Source organism: Anoplopoma fimbria, chromosome 15, assembly GCF_027596085.1.
Source record: "Anoplopoma fimbria isolate UVic2021 breed Golden Eagle Sablefish chromosome 15, Afim_UVic_2022, whole genome shotgun sequence".
NCBI lineage: Eukaryota > Metazoa > Chordata > Actinopteri > Perciformes > Anoplopomatidae > Anoplopoma > Anoplopoma fimbria.
In genome coordinates this window covers 21,388,677-21,412,981 of record NC_072463.1, presented here as the reverse complement: position 1 = coordinate 21,412,981, position 24,305 = coordinate 21,388,677, and the positions used below count along the sequence as shown (strand labels likewise).

Below are 24,305 nucleotides of genomic sequence, written 5' to 3'. Positions count from 1 at the left end.
TGACTTGTGTCAAAAAGTGTCCCAGGGTGCACGAGGGGGCATGGGACAACTGCTGCTTTGCTTTTACTAAGTACTCTTCAAATGGGCAAATTTAACAGTTTTTTAACCAAAAATACATAAAATGACATACTATCAGATTTATTCTGTCTTCCATCCATCAAATTGACCCTGTCCCCCTCCAGTTCCCCGTGTGGCATGTCCCTCTCTGCCCAAATTATTTTTCTTAAGCATTTGTAACTTGAGGGTAAACCATTTTTCACATGTTAAAGCGTATTGTTTTGAATTGAATTAGTTGCTTGTGTGCAAACTCTACACATAAAAAGGAGCAAGTGGTTTTTCTGGGTTGGTAGTCTTCATGTCAGTCCACCAGACTGCCCACTTTTTAAACAATATTCACAACGACATTTTCAGGAAGGAATTCTTCATGGTGAAGTAAAAACATTGTGTTTGAATATGGTTTTAATAAGAAAGGAGTGATTTTAGACATATTTTCTCCAGTGCCTCATCCAAAATAGCATTTTAGCATCAGCAAGATGAGTGCGTTTTAGGGGTTTCAACTTGAATCCACTTCACACTCACTGGCTTGGTGATGGTTTTGGTTATTTTCCTGGTTTGGAAATTTCTGTCCAGTCAAGCTCCTCCTCCCATACCACTGTTTGACAGCTATCCACATCAACTGTATTCAGCTATTGCTTTGGAAAAGTAAAATATGAAGAAATTGATTTCCCATCTAAAACACATGATGGTTCACTCCTCCTTAAATGTCCTCTTTGCTATATTGCCTTATAGTTCTTTGTCATCTTACTTAGCACATATTAGTTGTTACATCTGGGTGATGACAAATTTAAGAAAAGGTTGGTCACTTCCCAGACTGTTGGCTGGGTGGCACAACACCTCAGTATGTGTCAGGGTCAGAGCTGTAGACTTTGACTTGAGAACAAACAAATATATGACCAGGAAGGCCATGAGTGGCTTTGCTATACCTGTTCAATTTACTTTTTAGGCCTCTGAACCAGAGTGTGACTAAGGAAATCAGTGAAAATCATACAATGGTTAATTTGGTTCTAACACTATGCTAGTGGCAGCGCTTCATCAGCACTGACTGAGCCTGTATTCAACCTTGAGTGTTACGGATTACTCAGCTGCATCAAATAATGTCTATTTATTTAGTCATTCCGATTAACTTGACAATTGTCTGGAAGTTGTCTAAGGTGCTAGCCACACCTTTTCCTCTGCTATTGGTCACTTCAGAAAGGTGACATTGTTATGACACTTATCTCTGTGAAAGCAAATGGTGTAAGATTATTATTTTTTATAACATGTTTCTAGTGTCCAAAATTATGAACAGCTACACAGGTTGTTTTTGTGGCATAAACTTTTCTTATGTCTTGGGGGTTCAATGAAAATACACTGATGAGACTCTGCTGTGTAACAACATTAACAAAATACTTTAAAAGATAAATGTTGAAATGAACAAGAGAGACTGCATTGTTATGGTAAAAACTGTCATCGTCTTATTGGATTCTGCTTTGTGTTGATGCACAAAAAGCCCAACAAGTAAGAAACATTAAGATTTCTACAGGGAATCACTTAGGTGATGCCTCTGTAGTCTTTTTATTTTATTTTGCTACTTTTGGCGTATCAATCATACAGGCGGGACAGCAGGGTCAAACACTGATTCAACCAAGCAGTGAAGAGGCAGCGCTGGCAGCCATCAGTTAGTCTCAGTAATGGAAGCTGAGACAAGTCTCCTCAATCTTTCCTCTCATTCAGACATTACCTGAGGAAAGCTGACAAAAGGGGTCACGTTAATGGGTAAACAAAAGCTTAAGTCATTTAATCCAATGCCCCACTTTTTGAATAGAACTCGAAGCTCATTTTTGTTAAGGAAAGCCTAAGTATATTAGTTGGATGCTATTAAATCCCTGAGATCAATACACTTTTAAAAGTTAAACGTTTTAAAGGTAAAATGATGTTCAACAGGATTAGTTAGGAAAGTTTAGTTGCATTATAAGTCTCCATTTCCATTTTTTTCCTGGTAATAAACATAGTTTTGCATTAGCTCTTGTTTTGTGCTGTAAAAGCATAGCAGTCCTGCTCCCAGTTTCAGATAATACACTCATTTTTGTGTCAGAAGCCACTAATTTACAGCATTTAGCTACACAGTCCTCAACAGGATAGGGGGTTGAAGAGATAAACAGATGTAATGTGGAGCCTGAAGACTTCCTCCTTGAAACTAACAGGAAGAGATCATCTCCGTTCTAAAAGGTCGGCACAGGGAAAACAATATACCTTTCAATGCAAGTGTCTTTCTTTTCTTTTGTTTTTGTCAGCAACAGCACAACCTGTACAGCATTCACCCTTCTTAAAGGGTCCCAAAAGCATAATTCTTGTCTTCTTGTATCTTCCTGTTACGATCAAAGGTCACAGCAATGACGTTGTGTGGTTTCCTGTTTAGTCTCTGCAAGTCTGCAATGACAAAATGAACTGTTGAAGGCTCCCACCATGATGAAACCAAAGTTAGTGTACCGAAGGGTTTTAAGTTCTCTATCTGTCTAGCTCCTCCTAATTTTAATATTTTTACAGTGAGGGTGGTGTAAGTGTTCAGCAGGGAGGGTATTCAATAACTTATTTGGGATTTGCAAGTTTGAAAATGCCCCTGTGTGAGCTCTCATTAGCCAGGCAGCCTACCTGGAAGGCTCTGTGTTTGTTCAGAGAAAGAGAGTGTCTGTGTGTGTGTGTGTGTGTGTGTGTGTGTGTGTGTGTGTGTGTGTGTGTGTGTGTGTGTGTGTGTGTGTGTGTGTGTGTGTGTGTGTGTGTGTGTGTAAGCAGAGAGCAGAAGACTGAATGACTGTAACGCTTGAGAAACCTTCAGATGCACAAAGACTCAATTGAATATGGCATCTGGCAAAAACACCATGCTAGCATTGTTCTTCTGGCCCTGACAACTGTGTGGTGTAATCTCAAAAGTTTTGGATATTTCAGTCAGAGTGAATCACCACAGAGCTTTCACCTCATACGAGATGTTGCATAATCCTAAACATGACTGGTTTATTCAATTACATGGAAGATCATTGAGACTGATGCCAAGTTTTCTTACGGAGTTTGACCTATAAACACAAAATAAACATCATCTATTATCCAGAACTGACTGCAGCTACTTAGAAAAAAATCCTCCTTGCAATTGTTTTAACTGTCATTTAGCCAGGGTGTGGGTTGGGGAGTCACATCATTGACAAACTATTTCATCTGCTCACTCAGTTCTTCCAGGTTTTAACTGGCAGCTCGACTTTTCTGGGAATCTTTGGCCGGCTGGCTCATTATTTCTTCCTTTCCCTAGACAGCGTTACAGCAAAAATAAAACACAAACTATGGCTTTGTGCTCAAAAAAGTACTTTGTTTTCATTTGAAGTAACTGGAAACGAAATCATCCAGAGCAAAATGTACAATAAAATTCTGAGGTTGTACACTTATTTCAAGTTTACAACATACCAACATGTCAAATAAACCATTCTACACAGACACTTGAATGAAACTGTCCCAACAGCAAAACTAAATGTCATTTCACAACATGATCCTGTGCCGCTTTTTGGGGAATTATAGGAGTGCTTAAGAGTTCATCAGGTGCAGCCGCAGTTCTTGTCGAGGATGTGTTTGACTGACTCCTTGGCAATTTGCACCTTCATGTCTCTGGGGAATGTGACAGCATCATACTGCAAGTACCAGTGGGAACTGTCTTAGAAAAAGCCACAGACACTGAGAGGAGTGAGAGTGCAGGATGACTGGTGGATCCATGAGGAGACCCTTAGCTCTCCAGCAGTTCAGTCGAGGTGTAGGAGAAGTTACGAAACTCTTCCTGGTTGATGGAGGGGATCAGAGGGTCATCGATGGGCGTGAGGGTGGGCTCTTCCTGAGTAAAATCTGGGTCAAAGTTGTTGACGTCTTCTGGTGTTTTCTGGAGGGGAATAATAAAGAATTACTCATCAGCAGCAAGATTTTTAGCAAAAAACACAGCAACAAGGTAAGACAAAGTCAAACACTACATAATGTCTCAAGTGTACTCATTATCATTTATACACACACTATCATGAAATTAATAAAGTAATTCATGTCACTTACGATCCTGGGCTTGAAAGGTGGCTCTATTTCTCTACGATTCAGCTTCTCCCAATCGATGCCAGTGAAGAAGGTGTGGCTGGTTACAGCGCTCTCTCCAGCCTCTGAGGCCACACAGCCCAGACGCCGGGCCGGGTTTTTGGTCAAGAGCTGTGAAAACCAAACAATGGATGAATTCAGCGAGACTAAATAAGAAATTAACAGAACAATTATTTATCAAGGGAAGATAACACAAGCAACAGCAACAACATAACATCAAACTGTTTGTAATCAAGGAATTTCAGCAGATTATTTATTTGTGATCTGTACATAGTGAGGAAATGGGAAGTAGTTATTCAACTAGATCAGACCAGATTTCTTGGGGAGTATTGCCAAACTGGACTCCAGCCAGGATGACATCCAGGCAATCCCCGCCTTCCAACTCAGACAAGACAAACACACCCTGGCTTGTATCTGGCCCCTCCCACGAGTTGAAGAGATTTCAGCTGGGTTCAAGATCAAGTGCAACTAAGGTGTCTCAACTTCCTGGTGTTGTTAAAGGCATTAACACATATTGGAACAGTGCTCTATTTCTCTGCAACCAAAGGTCCAAACAAAACAAACGCAAAATTGAAAAACTTGTTGGTTTTAACTTGCCTCTGGGACGAAACTGAAAACACAAATGTGTTTTGGAAAGTTTTCTCTTGGCCGAGGAGTCTGTGCACACCTAAGGGCCGGTGGTGACATTAAGAGTAGACAACAACAAACTGACGAGTCGCCGTCTCCACAGTGACAGTGGCCAGATTAACCCGAAGTCATTGGAAAGATCAATAGGTCTTCCTATATCAGCTTCAAGACACTATTAAGTACCAACGGCCTAAACGACACCAAAGGCCTCAGCAAAACTAAGTTCACAGAGAAAGACATAGAAAATAAGAGAGACGTCAATGCAGATGAAGAGGTACGGCACTAAAAGGGGAGATAAGGAGATAAATAGGTGGAGTTGACCTTGAAACACCCTATTCTTTACGGCTTTGCATAGTTTATTTCTTTAACCCATAAATCCCACATACCTCCCACACATACAGTTAATAATTTTCAAAACTATTCAACAGCTTGTAGGCAGCTTTTTTTTCTCAACTAATGCAAGACCACCATAATAAATCAACCTGCAGAAACGTGAATCCTGCATCAACAGGTAACACATGGCTGCTTACATAAAGACATCTCTTTGGGGAGAAAACATTGTTATTCCATGCTTATGTAGTTGCGTGCATTGATTTGCAGCTGCAAGCATGACTTTGATGACTTGATTTGTAGTTATTGGGTTGAAAATATATATATTTTTTTAAAAACACACCAGTACAACAGTTTGGCCCTTGAAGTGGAAATAATGAGTGAGGCAGACGAGAAGGGTTCAATAAGCTCAGGAGCTTACAGACCACAAAACTTAAGAAATTCTATTGCACTGAATTTGGTGCCATCTTTCCATGACTAGACGTCAGCTGTGCCATCCTCAGCACCAGACCTGCCATAACCATTAACACATGAAGAGGCAGTTCTCCACTAGACCAGCAAAAATAAACGAAAACTAGTGATGAAACTCTTAGTTGGTTGTTTAATTAGTAAACTGGCAGAAAATGTATAGTTGAATGAACAATCTCTTTTTGAATCGATTAATTATTTAAGTCATCTATAAACCAAAATGTTAATCATTTGCCGTTTCCAGCTTCTGTAATGTGGGTGGGTTTTATATCAATGTAAGTCAAACTTATTTGGGTTTTGAAGTGTTTCGACAAAAAAAGGCAATGTGAGTACCTTGGATATAGGCATTTTTATAATGTTTTTGGATATTTTATAAATTAAATGATTAATCAAAAATCAACAATGAAAGTAATTATTTGTTTCAGCCCTGATTCATAGCTGTTTAAAAAGCATCTTTATTCAAACCACAAAAATAAACTTCAGTTATTATTTAAAAAGTAATTATTGTCAACATACTGAACTGAACTTCATCAACTTGCTTATTGGAACAAGGAGAACCCTGCAACGGATCAACCCTCAGTATAAATAGTGCAGCAGTGTCGAAATCCACTCACACCAACAAGCATCTTTACATAACGTGACAGTGGCAGCAGTGACACAAATCACCAGGGGAGGTCGGTCCTATGCTTCCTGAAGCATGTTGGAATGACAACAAGGATAAGAGGAGGAGAACTGGGTGCAAAGAGGGGAGGAGTGGAGGGAGGAGATGTCGTCGTATTTATAGCTTGTGTGCTGTGTCTGGGCAGTGGCCCATGCCTTAATATAGTTATGTAAGAGACCCTGGCCAAACAGCTGGCTGGCAGAGCCCCATGGTCACTCTGCAGTCAGAGAGTGTCAGTCAGTCTGAAGGACAACAAATAACAAACCTTGATCAAAGAAATCAAGAGCAAACCTGCTCCAACCTTCGCTATCTTAATAATTATGACACGACAGACTCATGTTACACTGTCCGGGAATGCAGGTACTTGGTCTTTTAGTAAATGTTCATATCTTATTGTTTATATTCTCCACAATTCTGGTCACAGGGCCAGTGAGCAATTGATTTCCTCTGTAATTATGTCTGCTTAAAAATAGGTTCATAAACATTTCCTGCAATTGTCTACTGTGAAAAAAAAAATGTCTGCCAAACAACAAAGACTACAACAACCATTATAAAGACGCCGACTTACAGCTTTGAGTATATTCACCGCCTCTGTGCTTAACCAAGACGCATAAACAATCTCTTCATTGAGGATGGATTCAAAGAGGTCATCTTCATTTTCGGCCTCAAAGGGAGCGTGTCCGGACAGCATCTCATACAAGAGCACCCCGAGAGCCCACCAATCAACAGAGGGCCCATACAGCATCTCCTGCAGGATCTGTGGAAACATTTCACAGCATACAATTAAAGTTAACCATCACAGCACACAGAGGATTACAGCAAACCTAAAAACACTACATGAGTTCATGAGGTTCAGTAAGTAGACGTGTTGGATTTGTGTGCTGCCAGTAAGACTGCACCGAGGAGCAAGCAAATAACAAATAAGCCTTTCATAAATCCAGACACTCAGTCTTGGTCAGAGAAAAATCTCTCAAACATGAGGACACATACTCAAACCCTCATTATGAAAACCAAGCAGGTCTGTGAAGGTGCATTCTGATGAGGAGGTCGGGATTTGCCTTTCACGAGCTAACCTCACAGGTGCGCTGACTTCCAGTAAGTCAGGAGGGAGTTGTGAGTGACTGGCAGTGACCACAGTGTTTGTTTATAGTGAGGTGGTGTGATGGAGAGAGGATGGGATTTGGAACTGCATCATATGAACCCAGAAGACCTGGGCTGCAGGAAGCTAAATGTGTTTGAATTTATGCTTTGCTGGATTCTGATGATGCTAAGAGAGAAATACAGAAAACAGCACCAAAATATATGAACATGTCCTGTCTCACAGGTGGGGTGGATAAAGGATCCACACGTCTGAGTAGTTATGGGTCTCAAACTGTGTGTGTATAAGGTACTTTATATTACAGTTAGGTATGTGGAGAAGCTGACCTCGGGGGCAATGTAATCCGGGGTCCCACAGAAAGTTCCTGTGGCTGCGCCTTCAAATATATTCTCTCTGCACATGCCAAAGTCCGCCAGCTTACAGTGACCGTCTTTGTCAAGAAGAACATTGTCCAATTTGAGATCCCTGAAAGGCAAAGACAAACACAGAAAGTAAAAGAAAATTAGACATTTGTTTTGGCCATTTTTATCCAGCAGAAATAAATCGACCACCAATATACCGTCGACTCCAAAAGCTGCTAAAAATGCACCTTGTTAGTATTGTTTCTAATTATATTGAAGGAGGCAAAAATTGGTAGCAAGACATAAAGAGATGGTGTTCTGTGGCAGCAGGAGAAAATGACAGATGACTTCCTAACAATATTTTTTCTCAATCCAGAAGAAAACCTGAGCTATTGTTTATTTTGGTGGAACATATCCTTGCAGGCTACTACATCAGATGTAATCAGATGCACTGGATGTAAATAAAGATCGAAAAATATTATTTTGTTGATTAATTATGCATTTTGGAACACCTATTTATGTGGGCTATCAATGGGGGTTGTTTTCCTCTAGAATCAAGTGTGATTTGGGGGTACATCAATAGAATTGATTTAATTTAACCACAGAAATTAATAATTTAATTTTCCTTATTATTTATTAAGTTATCATAATTACATCACAATATTAATTTAATTGAAAATCATATGTATTGTCATACAAGTGGAAGTATTTTCTCCAGTGCTGTCTGTGCATGTGGCTGTCTCCCCGACCACACAATGAAAAAGATCTCCTGCGAGCTGTTGCTTTGTCGTCTGACAGCGAGATTAAACCCTCTAAGTGTGTGCTCTGGAGTTTAGCTCTAATCTGCGATCAGGTGACCCAACTTTGGACCAAGGTCAACGTCTAAAGCTGGACAGAAGATACTATGTTACAACACGGCTGATGCAAAAGACAACGGATAACATTTGGGAGATGCATACAACTTAAAAAAAGGAACCGATCTTTTGTGTTTCCTGTTTTCCCCAGCAGAAAAGAAAAAAATATTCATAAGGTTACTGAGTGATTTCCTCAAACAGACAAATACAGTGAGACTGAAAATCAGAATGAAAAAAAAACACTGGTTTGGACGGATTAATCTGGTTGGCTCTTTTCTAACGTAAGTCGATTGTGTAACAGTGACTCAGATGTTCAAGCTGACTGTCCCTTGCAGCCTTTCAAACAGGCCAAAAGATAGCAACTCTGATGCTAACACAAAAAGACCACAGTTAGAACATGTAAGGGCTTAATACAACAGGAACACCAGAGCTGTTGAGTCCGGTAAATTAATTTATGTTTAAGTGGGTGTCTGTGATATATGGGCAGTTCTGCTCAATTCAATGTCATGCTCCAAAGTGCTTCAAGTACTATTGGTGTGTATATTTCAGAATGAATGTGTCCACTGAGAAATGTATCCCTAACCCTGCCGGCTTTACCACCATTCTCTCATAAAACATCACTATGCAATTAACACCCTGCAACTTAGTGGTCCTGTTCTCCTTCACCGACCCACTTCAACAAACTGGAAAGACGTTCATGACTTAACTTTGAGCCTCTTTCTATAGTAAGTGGGTCAGTCAGGCAGATTGGTATCCACAGTAACAACATTTACAACGCTGAGGTACTGAACTGTATCCCACTGCAAGGACAACTCACTGGGTAAGAGATGGAGTTACACTAAAAGAAAATTTCCAAAGAAGAGAAAAGGAAGGTCTGACAAACACTATGACGCACACACTGTGCAATTGGTGTCTTTTGTGGTTTCACAGGGTAAGAGCACATTTGGACAAACTACCAGGCCTTCTGAAAGTCTATACAAATACACAACAGCTTAAGGTTATACCACTGTGATACAAATCCCAATTTAGCAGTGTCTTAATATATATCATAAGACATTGATAAGATGAATTAAAGCATTGACATTATTGAATCACACCACAGCATAACACTCTCGCACAGCTGCAACAAAACTTTAACAGATTCACAAAGGCAGTGTTAATTGCAGAGCTCTTTACTGGATTGCATTACATTGAGCAGCTGTCCATGATAATGTGTTTACCCTGTTCAGACTCTTCACACATAACTGTTGGTAAAAGTCAGCCAGCTTGGGTTCAGACTGTTAACTCTTAAGTCTTCGACAAAACCTGATGTATTGTATGTCATGAATAACCACAGGATTCTTCAAAACAATATTTTTAAACTTCTTTTTGAGAAGGACGATAACAGGAAACGCGGTTCAAACAACTGAACGCTTCAAGCTAAAACAGATTATACCTAGAGATATAGCTAGTGAAGACTATTACACAATACAGTGACTGAAGCTATAATCTTATTTTAAAGAGGCAGCATAAGCTCTGCTCTTCTTACACTGGCCTGATGTGCAAGCAGCTCTTTGGCTTGTTATCTTAGTATTAGCATGCAAACTGTGTGTGGACTCTTAAGCTAGAGTCATGCCATGTGGTGCACTTGGACCACTAAATATAACTCAGGATTTAGCTCACATGATGCCACCTTTCCTGTCAACATGCATCGGCAGGGAGCCCCAGGTCTGTCACCCAAACCCCTGCAAGTACAACAGCATTTAAAGAATGTCTCAAGGCATATACTCAAATGTCCGATGCTGGAATAGGAGCATGTATTGTATAAAACATAAAAAAAACATAAAAGTATTTTATAAAAGTGCTTTTCTCACAAAATGAAAATGGTAACCATGCTGTTATAGCGTCCACTATCTGTTGTTACACTGCTATTATAGGGCATGAGCCTTGAGGAAAGTACAGGTGACAATGAGTTAACAATGAAAATTTGGGTTCACAGTCCAAGTGTTTGGCTGCAACACACTGTGCTGCAAGAGCTGCTTGGAGGATTTTAATGGTAAATAAATTCATTAAGTGATAACAGTTGTTTAGGAGGAGGCTGAGATAAAACCACAGGGGCAAACTCAATATGATTGATGACTTCAAAAACTGCACTGATGTTTCAACTGAAATGTGAAGTGCAAGAGATTTAGTATTGCACTCCCGCAAATTCGCAATTTGCCAAAGACAGATTGAACAAATGGAAAACATTGATGCAGCAGAAGACAAAAGCAGAAGACAAAATATTAAGGTCTTTGAATTAAGACCTTAATATTGGTCAAGATCCAAAAATGCTGGATATTAAAAAGTCCATAATGCATATTAAGAGTGTCCTTTAGTTAGTTAGTTCCCTGTTTGATAAATGCCCACATTTTTTTCATGCCGCAAAGGTTTTCTGTTATAAATTTGTAGTCTCCTACCCCAAATCGATATATAACCCTGATTATATTATAAGAAGTAATGAGATCAAGCAAGACCTTATACAGACGCTTTTATGAAGGCTGTGAAATTTTCTTTTTGATAAATGTTTGGGGATCTCCTTTAACAAATCTTTAAATGATCTTTATGATATTCAGCAATTTTTTTTTTTACTTCAAACAAGAAAACAATCCAATCATCTGTGTGAGACAATGCAATATGTCTACATCGCAGTTTCCCTATTTCCACAAATGTTCAGTTTGGCTAATAATTTAAGGTACGATTTGTGTAGTGAAAAATGTTTTTTTAGGACTCATTAAAAGAGGAAATATCTAGTTAGGATGAAGACTAACTCCAGGAGTCTATTACATCAAGCTTATTGTTATTTGTGTTCCCTGATTCAGACCTGTAGAGGATGCCTTTGCTGTGGAGGAACATGAGAGCCGAGGTGATCTCTGCTGTGTAGAAACGTGCTCTAGGCTCTTCAAACTTCCTGGACTTCTGGATGTGGAACATAAGATCGCCACCATTCACAAACTCCATCACAAAGAAAAGACGGTCCTGCAAAAAAAAAAAAAAAAAAAAAAAAAAAAAAAAAAAAAAAAGAGTGAATGAGATTTACACATGCGCATTCAAACCACGCTAGCCTCCTTGTTATTATCCAGTTCAAGAACCCATGACCATGGTCATGCCGACATTGCTTCAAGGATGATACATGTCTGCTTCTCATATATTTCAAATGTCCGTTTATTGGATTCCTGTGCAACTAACCGAAGTTAAAAGTTAACACGGAAAAAAAAAAAATATATATACTGCTCAAACCCATAAATCTTTCTACTTCATTACAGGCTATGGTCGATATGTAATCTAGAAAATGAGAGCCTGGGGGGAAATCAACGCTGCAGGAGAGTGTGATGTACAGATCTGCTCATGAAGCTTCCTGCAGAGATCAGGACATTCAGCCACAGCTGACTGTTGAACTGCTCTGTCGTTTACAGTGGTCTGGTATTTACCCTGAGATGAATAACGTTGCATAGTGTTGCACAAGTGAAGCAGGCAGCCCTCTGTGTGTGTGGTGTAGCCGTGAAGCTGTAAAGGAAATCTTTAAATCCCCACTAGAATAGTGTCTTAATTGTTCACATGACAATAATAACATGACAATAAAAACCTGTGCAATACATTACACATTACACTGTGCAATAATAGTTAAAAAAGTTAAAAATAGTTGAAATAGTTGTTGTTTTTTTTCTCTGTCTGTAAATATAATATTTCAGTTATTGTTGTTTTTTCTACTGTTTTTTTTTTTATTGCTTATTTATAATACTTGTTTTATTTTATTTTTATTTTTCATTTTTTTATTTTTATCTTGTCTTTCTTTACTATGTCTCTTGTCTGCACTTTACTCTCTGCTGTTGTAAGCCTGTAAATTTCCCCGCTGCGGGACTAATAAAGGATTATCTTATCTTATCTTATCTCTCTTCTTCTCTATTGAGTCTTATTGAGTTGAATTTCAAAATTCTGAACACACAACGTTTCAGTTACGAAGTGCAAGTACATCTTTTCACAATAAAAACTGGTTCACTGTTGCAGTTACTCCAATTAAATTACACAGTTCTAGTAGAACATTTAGGTAACCACAGATGCCATTTCCTGTGTGAGTGTGCATTTTAAATTCAATGGTTGCCTCTGGGATTTCCAGAGTTAACTGATACTAATGTATTTTGCAAGACTTTCTCCAAACCTCTGTCAGCTTGATGAGCTAGATGTCTAGTAATGCGAGACACAATTTAATCAGCATTTTAATGGTCAAGATGAGCAGATGATGATAAATTGCTCCGTTGAAGGACTCAACATTTGGTAAAAGAAAAAAATATGGATAATGGATAATAAATGACTCAATATGTAGTACTTGTTATTATAGCAATGTTATAGCAAAATCTAAAGACTGATCACTGTTACCCTTTTTTGTACATGTTTCAAAACTTTCTTTGGTACTTTAATAATAAAATGTCAAGTCATTAAAAGTGATGTCTTGCTCAGAAAAAGGATGGTGAGACATCTAAAAGTAAAAGATGATGTGAAGTGGAACAAAGGCTATTCTGTGGTTTTGTGTGGGTTTAAAAGGAGTCATTTTATTTTGTGCTACTCTATTTTGATCCCAGGTGAAGCAGGTCAGTGGCTATTCAAACAACGAAAACAGATTAGGAGTGTCCTGTCTGCTGGGAGGAACAGCTCTGCTAGCAGAACCTTATACACTCCATCACGCCTTCTCAGACACAACGTGGGAAACTGCTGCCACCTGCTGACCAAAGTACGCATTACAATGCTGTGTCCTAATAACATACCACATACTTACTGTATACACTACACTGTGTCTTAACTGAACCGTTTTAGGTGAAGGTACAGATTAATGGATATGATAATAGTGTGGGGAATAATTCATGATATATCACTCAAGTGAATGCCCTGCTATAACATGTACAATATGTATTTATTTATATGAATATATTGCTAAGCAAGGCTGTAAGAATGAAACTATATCCCATGAAGACCACCAAAGTACTGCAGCACTAAGAATATATTTTTTTAATTATATAAAAACTTGTGTAAGGCATCAACGTAAAAACATATAAAGGAAATGTAAATTAATACCATAGTTTTATTTTATATATTGTTATGCGATTCTAAAAAAAATAACACAAACGTTATTAGAAAAGTATTATACTAAAAGTAACATATAAACTGGCAAACAAAGTATTATTTATGCCACAACTTGTTTCAAAAACACATCTTTAAGAAAGCAACATAAAGGGTATTTGGTCTGAGATGAAAACATGACCTCTGTTAATTTTCAAAATGCACAGACTGCCCTCACAATAAAAGCTTAATGTATTGTTACACAAATGCATGTGTGCGTAATCTGTACTGACCGGCGTCTGGAAGCAGCAGTACAACTGTGTGAGGTAGGGGTGACAGCTGGCCAGTGACAGCACCCTCTTTTCCGTCATGGTACACTCCACATCATCGTCCTGCAAAATGATGTCCTTCTTCAACACCTTGACGGCAAAAACCTGATCTTTGCCGTTTAGTCTCGCCAGCATCACCTGCAGATACAACATTCACAGAGTAGGACTGGTGAGAATTCACTGCTTTTTCCAAATTCAGCATCATCTTGATGCAAATCTTATCAGACTATGAGGTTTATCTATTTAAGTAAAGGTGTATTGGTACGCAAAATACAAACTGACATGCTTCATGTTACAAAATCTTTTTGAAAAGATTTATTAAATATTTCTGAATTGAATGCCTCTTGACCATATTTCCCATTCTACCCTCTTCCCCATTGTTAAATTAGGTCATCATCACTCCATTACACAGGGCATTTCTCATTGTACTCTTTACTCATTCCCACCTTGCCAAAACTGCCCTTGCCAAGGACTTGAAGGAACGTGAAGTCTAAGATGCCCAGTCGAAGAGTCTGCTGCTGAGTGCTTGTACTCTCCCTCCTTTCAGTGGGTGCCATCTGACTTGCACTTTTGGCCTGTCGTGCAAAAGTGCATACATTTAACACCACTCATAAAACACCGTATTAAGCCACAATTAACTTTTAATGAACACTCATTTGAGTCAGCCTTTGTACCACTGAGTTGCGTTTAGAGAGTCCTCCGGCCTGCAGACCCATCTCTGCCAGCTTACTGGCCAGCTCCACACTGTTGACCCCACAGTTTGGAGCGACGTTGCCTTTGCAGCGGATGTGAACATTCATTTTACAGACTGAAAAGAGAAACCACACAAACAGACAGGAACACTGAATAACGGACAAATGAAAACATTTGGGACCAGATTTTCAGAGACAAGTTTTGACACAAGTCTTACTTTTACAGTGCAGCCCCTGCCTCACTATTCCCCACAGCAGGGAGCCACAGTGGTCACAGAAGGTGGGCGTCTTGTAGTTGTGGATGTTGAACATGTGAGGGATGTTGATGCTGAAGCCTTGGGTTGTGGGCTGTGGAGAGAAGACATACTGTAAACTAACCACTATGTGTTGCAACAGTATGTTCAACCATGTGTGTATTTATTCTAAATAACTTTTACTTTCCACACTGAGTGCATTGTGAAAAATGTTTCTGTATGTCCCTATTTTTGTCATAGTTCTTTCTGGTTTTTTGCTGCATTTGCTTCTCTCTGAATTTCCTAATGGAAGAGAAACTTGTAATGATCAGCAAAATACAATAAGACAGAGCAAACATGACATGTTCCAATGCTAAAACAAGCACAGATGTATTTATGGAAACATATGAAAATGCAAGAACAAGCATGTGTGGAAAAAGTGTTCTAGTTCAGTGACCATTTAAACTCAAAAACAGGAACCTGTGCAGTCTGCGTATCACTGCAGGTGTTAATCAGGGGTGTGTGCGTGTGTGTGTGTGTGTGTGTGTGTGTGTGTGTGTGTGTGTGTGTGTTTGTTGGAGGAGGGGGCTGTAGAAGGTCTGCTATGTTTTGCACATCCTGTATTACACACAAACTGCTTTAACGGCGAAAAATAACAAGCAACAACATACTGGAATGCCTGAAACCGTCGTGTCTTATCGGAGAGTCAAGCTGCTCTTACCTGTTCTTTTTGTGGCTTCTTCATGCGTGGACACACAGTGACGACATGCTGGTGGCATCGTTTGTGGACCACACAGGTGCACACTGGAGAAAAGAAAACAGCTCAGTTTCAAACCCATGTATGTATGTTTAAGTAACTTTGACAGAGAGAGAAAATAAGGTCTGCTCACCTTGGCACTGGTAACCCTGCTTTCCAAAAACACCCCTACAAAACAGAGAAAGGCACACAATCAGATCCAGTTTACACACAGATACGTGCAGGCTGCAGTGATTTTTCCTAGCTGGATGTTCTCACCAGATGAACTCTTTGCAGTGGAAACAGAAGGTGGGCTGACGGAGGAAAGTGGACATGAACTTGTGTCCGTTCACCTGGTGGATCTTCCGTCTCAAGGCCCCCTGTCTCTTCCTTGTGAACTGCTTGAAGTTCTTCTTCTCTTTCACTATGGCGTCATCTGACAGGAATAAAAGAGAGCAAAAGTTTGTGCTAAAACAAAATGAGTCAGAACTCCTTACACTAATTCCTAGACCATATGCCATAAAGGCTAAGATTTTAAAAACACAAAAAATTGCATTTGAAATAGGATTACTGTGATCATGTTTTGGGATTTCTTTATAAGGAACTAATCAATATCTCTATATTAAAAATGGATCATATCAATACTAAACCCACAAATTATTATTATCACGCTTTAGAGCTCTATAACATTTTTCAGGTCCTCGTTCTGGTTTTGCAACCCCGAACTTTAGTGTCACGTTTTTCAGGCTGCTACCGGTAGCTGGTTTCAGCTCAAAAGCCCCGACTAAGCACAAAGTACCCGACATGCTCCGCCCCGGACAGTGGACAGATAAATAAAGCAACTATCTACAATCGACTCATTGTGGCATAATTCTGAGGGTGTAAAAAATGTTACTGTTGGATAAAAAGTTTGCCAGTTCAACTCAAAATATTATGTAACCAGAAAAACAATTAAGATTTTTGTGACATTTACATAAAAGTGACGCTAATATGTCATATTGCAATCACATAAAGGAACGAAAGTCCTGAGAGGCAAGGGAGAAAAAAATTATTCTGTTGACACACTTTCTAAGTCGATCTAAATTGTTCTCTCAATTTTTTTTAGAATTCTTTCAGAATTAAGTGTGTGATGTTTTAATGTAAATGTATACATTTTTAATACAAGAGGTCAAAGTGCACCACTGCCACATGTTTTCTAAATAGGAATCTTTTGTATAAAGGGTTATGGAATGACATTAAACACAGAAAAGCATAACATCTTCACATTTCAGAAGCTGGCACAAGCGAATGACTTAAACAGCAAATCAATGATGAGAATTGTTGTTAGTAAATTTTAATTTAATGGATAAAATGAATTCATTATTTTCCAATGTCAGGTGCAAAATTCGCTGTTTGACTTGACACTGCCAACTGAACCACCATATAACAAATGATTATCCAAACGTAAACAAATATTGTGATATCATTATCAGAAGGATATCTTCAATTTATTGTTCTTTATATCATCCAACCCTAACTGTTGATAAAATGTCACTAATATGAGATACATATCAGACAGAAAAAGGGAAGATAAAGAGAAGACAGATGGAATGAGACTGATTTAGAGAAAAGTCTAAACAATAGTCCGGAAATTCATGTGCATACTGTATCACCTTTGTGCACATCAGCATTGTTTGGCTCTATGTGTTTTAGTTCAGAGTAAGTGTAGTCGAGCTATTTGTGAGATGGAAAACCACACATGCATTACGGAAACCTCTTTGCTGAGCCCCCGCCAGCCCCCTGCAAACAACAGTCGTACAAGTGTGAGAAGAAAGCTTCACACTCTTAATACAGTGTCTTTGTACACTGAAAAACCTCATAAGTAAAACTGCTTAGTTACTTACTGTAAAATGTCCAAAATAAATAAACATTAATTTGTTGCCTGCCCCGACCAGGTTTTTGGTTTGCTTTCTATAAATGTTTGCACGAAAATGGAGTTTAAAGTGCATGTTCAATAAGGCAGCACAATAATTACACATTATGCATCAACCTTAAGTGGAATCATATTGTATGATGTGAACATACTGTTATATCATTTTGCAAAGGCAGATTTTCCAAATGAATGACTACCAGAGATTTGAATGTAAAGTAAGAGTTGTTTGAGTTTTTGTTTCACTTGAGCGAAGACTTTTGTCTGATGTTACACATAGCAGGGGAGCAGTTCATTGCATTAAACATTATTTTAATATCTATTCTTAATTGTGAACAAATTTGCCATATGATAATGTATTTCAATAACATTAACTCATTTATTTCAACTATATCACCTAGCTCTTATGTTGAATGAAAATAATGAACAGAATGGTGCATTCACTGGCATCAGTATGAGCTTGTTTTTTATTTTATATTTGACCAGCACACAATGTGAGAATTTCAAAAGTTTTTTTGCCTTTAAGGTCACCTGTGTGTCAACAACAGTGATCTTTAAATTACATGACTGACGCAGAATTTACACTCTAAATATTCACATAAAGCTTATCTCCAATGTTTTGTGAGTAAATTATGATGTTTGTATTGCGACAGAAGGGTGCTTTTGTGGAAAACAAACATTCCACTGGACTCTGCAGAGGGGGGGAAAGTAAAAAGAGGCTATTTCAGAGGTGTGGAAGATTAGACACTTATGGTGAAATAAAAAATGAGTGGAAAACACTGACACTATTTTTGTTTAAGCTGTAAATTAATGCATTTCGTTTGTATTTTAGAGGTAAATTAAATGTTAGTGCTTCATGAGGTTTGGCTGGCAGTGAGGCATGTTGGCAGCAGATAAAAAAGGGGAATTTAGCCATCAGCTAAACGGACTTCTGCTTCAAAAGACTTGCAAGGTCACTTCCTACTAGGTGAATTTAAATAGTTACATGTACGTTCGTTAAAAGACCACGTAAATATCAAAGCTACTGATGCCCTCTGACGTCTGAAGAAATGAAAGTTTCCTCTCATCACAGGAGATTAGCTACACCAAACATACCTGACACATACTAACCTACTCGAGTCACACAAAAACATGCACACCTATTCTCAGAGCCTCTATAATTACACAATTGCACTCTGGGTATTCAATGGCTCACAGATAACTATTCAAAAGGGTCAGTGGTCTATCACAGAATAGAAAAGACAAGAGAGTGGTTACAGCTGTTCAAGATGTGTGAAAAAGTGTACTGTAGAGGAGGAGAAGAGCAACAGCGATGTTTATTGTAAGATACTTATTGTAAGTCGCTTTGGATAAAAGCATCTGCTAAATGACTGTAATGTAATGTAATGTAATGTAATGTTTCTGCATGGGGAGAAGCACTCGGCTGCATTTCAGTCTGCAGTAGCCAACTTACCATCAGTGAAGGATCCGGTGAGCGTAATATGAATGTAAACCTTGCCCTCTGGCTCCAAGTCCATCTGCAGACACATAAACTCACAATTACATTTCTGCAAACTCAAAATAGCTAAACAGAAACAGCATGGACAGATATAAGGATCCACTACAATTACAAAAATATGGCATATTCAATGCTTTTCAAATTACAAAACTAGGAATTGTTTGTGGTTTAGTTAGAATACCTGGGTTTAAACAGGCACATGAGATGGTATGTGACATTTCTCCACAGGAAGACTGGAACTACGTAACTGCATATTTTTGCATTCTTCAGTGTACACATAATGCCTGAGGAATTTGGACACTGTGGCCGAATGACAACAAAGCAGGTCTGGCAGGCTTGGCTTGTGGTGACCTCATACTGAGTTGAGAGTACAAGTTTAAAAAGCCCTCCGTACAGAAGAGGGTCTTCTTAGCGTCGGGGAAACAGAACGAGATACGTCCTGCAGCAACCACTGAGTGGAAACTTAGGTCACTGTGAACTTAAATAAAGATCTGTTCTATTTATAAAACACATACACCCACGTCTGGAAAATCCTGTCTGCCCACAAAACAGTAACACATTATTGTAAATTGTTGTGACTCGATCGGCACATCTAGTGTAAAACTCGTATTTCATGGAAGAGCTTGTTTCACTTCACCTCAAACTGTTTTGTTTTCGGTTACCTGCTCATATCCTGTCTCTTGATTTACTGTCTAGAAAGCAAGTTTGACTTGTCCACTGGGAAGTCTTCCTCTATGTGTGCTATCCGGGGTTTTTTCACCTTTGCTTACTCTGGACAAGCTCTAGGAACGAGCTAAAGAGCTGCAATGCATTCCTGAAATTTCTCTCTCAGCCGGTGAAACAACTCAGCTGTACAAAAGAATAAAAAAAATTTTTTCAAGGCTTTCTTAAAACAATATTTATATGTCCTTTTGTACGTAGGAAGAGTTATTGGTTGTTGTCAAAACCTCAAATTGGTTACTGGCTTTGCCTTGACTTAAACATGTATTTTAACACACAGAACGAAGTTTGTCCCCCATCAATTACATTATTTTTTTACTTTGGAAAGAGACAGGAGGAACAATTTCAGCGACCATTAACTCTACAAAAGGATATATGAGCTTTGAATTAAGACCCTCTTGGGTGGAGCAGATGATGATCTAAGATATATGTGGGTGAAGGCAGCATGATGCTGTAGATTAAAAGCAGAACACTAAATTCTGCATCACAAAAGGAGGAAGTGTGGGGCCCGTTTTAGTCAAGCAAGCAGTACACAGTGCTTGAAGGGCCATTTTTAACCTACTTTCAGTTACAATGATCTCAGATGGACTTGACAACATCCAGCCTGATAAATAGCGCCAACACCACACATACCCGAATACTGATTATTGACAACATATTGTGAAATTAAAGAGCTCAAAGGAACGAGTCCAAGATGTCACAATGTAGTGCCACGTAGTGTCAACGGGTGGGAGGCAAAGGAATCCGGCCCTCTGAGTGTAAATGTCATATGATAAATGTCTCAGACGCATGATGTCATTTTCTGAGAAAAACGTTAAGGAAGTTAAAAGAAGGAGACGAGTAAATAAGTGTTTAAGTGCCTCAAACTGGACTGTATGCACAGAAGGGGGAAAGGAGAAGTTTCGGGTAAGAGCTGATAGAGAGTGAGTATTTTCACGTTGAGCCCTTGAGCAGTGATCAGAAGGTGGGAACGCGGTCTTAAACAGCAGTGTGGGCGTGTGAGGGCTTGTGCCATAGTCTCTGCAGCCGCACATGTGAAACAAACCAGCCCAGCCCTTCTTCTGTACCACAAAGCGCAAAAACTCTCCACAGTTCAGATCTAACGGATAACAACTTCACGCTTGTGTTGAAGTGAGAACTACAACTTAGAACTTCTCGAGAAAACTGCGAGCCGGGCTCCACTTTCACACCACTTCCCCTAAACGTTTTGGGGGGTCTTTGTGACGATGTGTGCTAAAGTTGTCTCTAAAGGATATGCATTTCTCATTTATTGCACATTAAACACATTCTAAATGTATGTTAATGTGCAGAGGCCTGATTGCCTTCAATATAAGCTGATATCATAATTTATGTGCGTTCTTGTTGTATAACTTTGCTTATGTTTGCATACGTTTTATTTTCTTTTTATCTCTTTTGTACTTTGTTCTGTTGACCCGTCGAAGCAAAGGATAATATACTGACTTGTCCTGAATGCTGTTAAGTGCACCTTACTTGTTTGTTGGTTGAATTTATGTTACCGCATGCCACTGCGACTTTCTCACACTGTGTTGTACAGTCAATGTAAATGTCAGCAGTGAGGGAACTTACATTTTGTAAATAATTTGAATTTTACTGATTTTTAAAATGTTACTAATTATTGTACATATAGAGTTGTGATATTGAAGCAGTTTTTGATGCACAATGTTGTATTAGCTTTTTATGTTTTGTTTTTATTGGTTTTACACTACGGTAACTGTAAGGTCCCTTTGGGCACAGGCTGATGAATTTATTTACTTCTGAAACAACACAAGTTCTTTCACAGGTGAAATGAAGTGTTTTTCTGCATAGTATAAACCCACTGCGTGATACAAAAAAAAAACATGCTTAATTGACAAAAGCTGTTTCTGCTGAAGGAGAATATGTCCGTAGAAGAGAGACAATTGTGCATGTGACGGAGAGTTGTGGTTCGTAGTCGATACCACCTGAGCATGCTCCGGGTCTAAACAGGCTCAGGTTACATTCACCAACACCTGCAGAGGCTTAACGTCCAAGACGGATGAAAATAAGCAAGAGGAGGGAAACTCCAGTTTAATGTCTGTGTCTGGAGAGTGAGACTCATGTGATGCTCTACATAAGTCATTTCATCTAAACTTTGAGGAGGTTAATTTTCCTCCTGAACTGTCTAGTGAGCAATAGAAAGGCAAAAGTGTGGGGGTTTTATCACCATACACGTGTTTGTACAGGAAGGTCAAGTGCTGCTGTGCAGGCTAGGTGATGTGTGTCTGTCTGTGCACTCTACCTTGTGGTACGGCAATCTTTAAGCTCTGTTCTATTTGAGTGTCTGATTTCAGACCACATTAGCCAATGATCATAGTTAAAGCTATTAAGGCAATGAGTGCGCTGCATAAAAGGATTCTGTCCGGTGCAAACTGCCCAGACTAAGACGTGTCGATGTGAATATGTGAGGGTGTTGGCCTTCAGAGAGCCTGTGCGTACAAGCGAGTGTTGATGTTTTCAGGCAGAAAAACAGACATTGTTTCTCACACTGACACGTGTAGTGAACGTCACCTTCAGCTAAACTCAACTTTGAGGAAAAAAATTTACATTAGGAGTTTTACTGAACCTTTTCTGACCCTGACTTTTTTTATAATGACTTTTGTAATCTGAATCGATCATATTTTACAGTATTCTTCTAGAAAGTTTATGGGGAAATACTATTTTGAGACAATATGTCCCTATGCCAGAAATAACTGAAGAGAAATATATGATAAAATAATCAGATTGGATTGGATTTGGGTTTGAGGGTCCGCCCTGACTCCTCAAGCCCCTAGGATTGTGGCCAGCAAACCCATTAGGTAATTAATCCATGGATCTATTGGTTCTTATTGTAGAGATTGGATTACCATCAGAGAGGAGTGGGCCACTTGTCAAGGTTCTCACACCCACAAGGGCCGCAACATTTTCTTTCACCTCCTTTTTATATGTATTGATATTGTGCTCACCTACGTTCCTCAATAAAGTTGTATTATGTAAATTAGCACAAGTTAATTGACCCACAGAAAACCCGGGGCAAGATATTGTTTCAGCATATAAGTACGGCCTGGTTTCTGGTCTCTGGCAGGGGTGGTCGGATCAATACCCAATGTGTTCGTATTATTGATAATATGTATTCAGATATGGCCTTTTCCTCTGGTCCGTGTGCTTTCGGTTCATCTTCTGATTTAATGTTACAAATAAAAGGCCAGCATTGAAAATCTTACTCACATTAAAGAACATAAGTATAACAATAAAAATAAAAAAGGTGCTTACCATGCAGTTGGCATTACATCTGCATCTGGAAGGTAACTAAAGCTGTCAAACAAACGTATGTATGAAATGGATCAAAACCAGATATGGCATCACCCAGTCTGACTCTGTAAGCATGGTAGTTGGGTGGGGGTGGGTGAAGGGGGTACCATGGTAAAGGTGTTCCCCAGGGCACCCTAATAGGTCAATCAAAGTGCTATGCTTTGAGTAATAAAGATTAGTTCTCCAGTTTAGGCTCAACAGGTATACTTTCCACTCACCCATCCCTCGAAAGTCTCTCCTGTGTTGGAGGTTTTGATGAGGTCCTCAAACTGAATGATGCAGTTGGCCACAAAGTCATCGTATCCGATCGGGGTGTCGTGGAACACGGCCATCTCCAGCTGCTTCCCGTCGTTCACGTTGAGGCAGAACTCCTCGTTGAACGTCGGCGTGTTGGTTTTCTGCTTGGTGAGGGTCTGACCGATTTTAAAGTCGTCCACCTTCACCACCATGTAGGGGTCCAGGGCCGGCGCCGCTTTGTTGAAGATGACAGAGTGGCGCAGGGAGAAGGTTGTCGGTTTGAGTCCCACCGCCTCACCGATCCGGAGCTTCAAGTATCCATTAAACTTCATTTTGATCCAGATAGTTCAGCCTCACGTGGAAATAAAATAAAGAAATGGTATAAAAAAAAAAAAAAAAGGTAAAAAAGGTAAAAAAAAAAAAAAAACCTTCACGCCCACTTCAGAACAGCTCTGACCCACAGAAATGCTGCCATAAATTGATAGTTTTAGATCCGATGTCAACACAAATGCTTTATTGTGTTCGTCCCTATTTAACTATTTAACTATTGAACTATTGAACTATTTAACTTGTACCTCATCTACAGCACAGACATCTCACCGTCAGCTCCTCTCTGCTCTGCTCTGCTCTGCTCTGGCGGTCTGGACCTGTTTTGAGAAGTTTCAGTAAATAGGAAGCCACAACACACACACACACACACACACACACACGAGGAGGAGGAGGAGGAGGAGGAGGAGGAGGAGGCACAAGTTCCGCATACACTTGTCACGGAACTCGCACACACACACACATATAACCTGTCACCGTCGGATTGGCATGTCACATGGTTGAATTTGTAGTTCTGGTACTACGCTGACCATCATGCATCACTCTGTTGGCTGTGCTGAGTGGGGAAATACCGCCCTCCAGTGGCTGTTATTGTGAAGTACATGGCATGAATACTTCTTTCTTTCTTCTTAAGATAAGATAAGATAAGATAAGATAAGATAAGATAAGATAAGATAAGATAAGATAAG

The 24,305-nt window shown here is 39.3% G+C and overlaps 1 protein-coding gene across 2 annotated transcripts; it reads right to left on the bottom strand.

Annotated features, from left to right (window-relative positions):
- Nucleotides 1-2,838: 2,838 nt before the first annotated feature.
- prkcha (protein kinase C, eta, a) lies at nucleotides 2,839-23,974 on the bottom strand. 2 transcript variants are annotated; one of them, XM_054613390.1, is made up of 15 exons: nucleotides 23,865-23,974; nucleotides 23,271-23,641; nucleotides 18,961-19,024; nucleotides 15,878-16,034; nucleotides 15,753-15,787; nucleotides 15,584-15,666; nucleotides 14,848-14,977; nucleotides 14,612-14,745; nucleotides 14,384-14,512; nucleotides 13,902-14,075; nucleotides 11,378-11,532; nucleotides 7,667-7,805; nucleotides 6,810-6,998; nucleotides 4,120-4,266; nucleotides 2,839-3,955 (listed from the first exon to the last, which is right to left on the bottom strand). In XM_054613390.1, exons 2-15 carry the CDS (start codon nucleotides 23,619-23,621, stop codon nucleotides 3,806-3,808), a joined length of 2,037 nt encoding a protein of 678 aa, XP_054469365.1. In that variant the 5' UTR covers nucleotides 23,622-23,641; nucleotides 23,865-23,974; the 3' UTR covers nucleotides 2,839-3,805. The 2 variants fall into 2 exon arrangements, with proteins under 2 accessions (XP_054469365.1, XP_054469364.1); XM_054613389.1 differs by lacking the exon at nucleotides 23,865-23,974 and having other exon boundaries at nucleotides 23,271-23,676.
- Nucleotides 23,975-24,305: the final 331 nt, after the last annotated feature.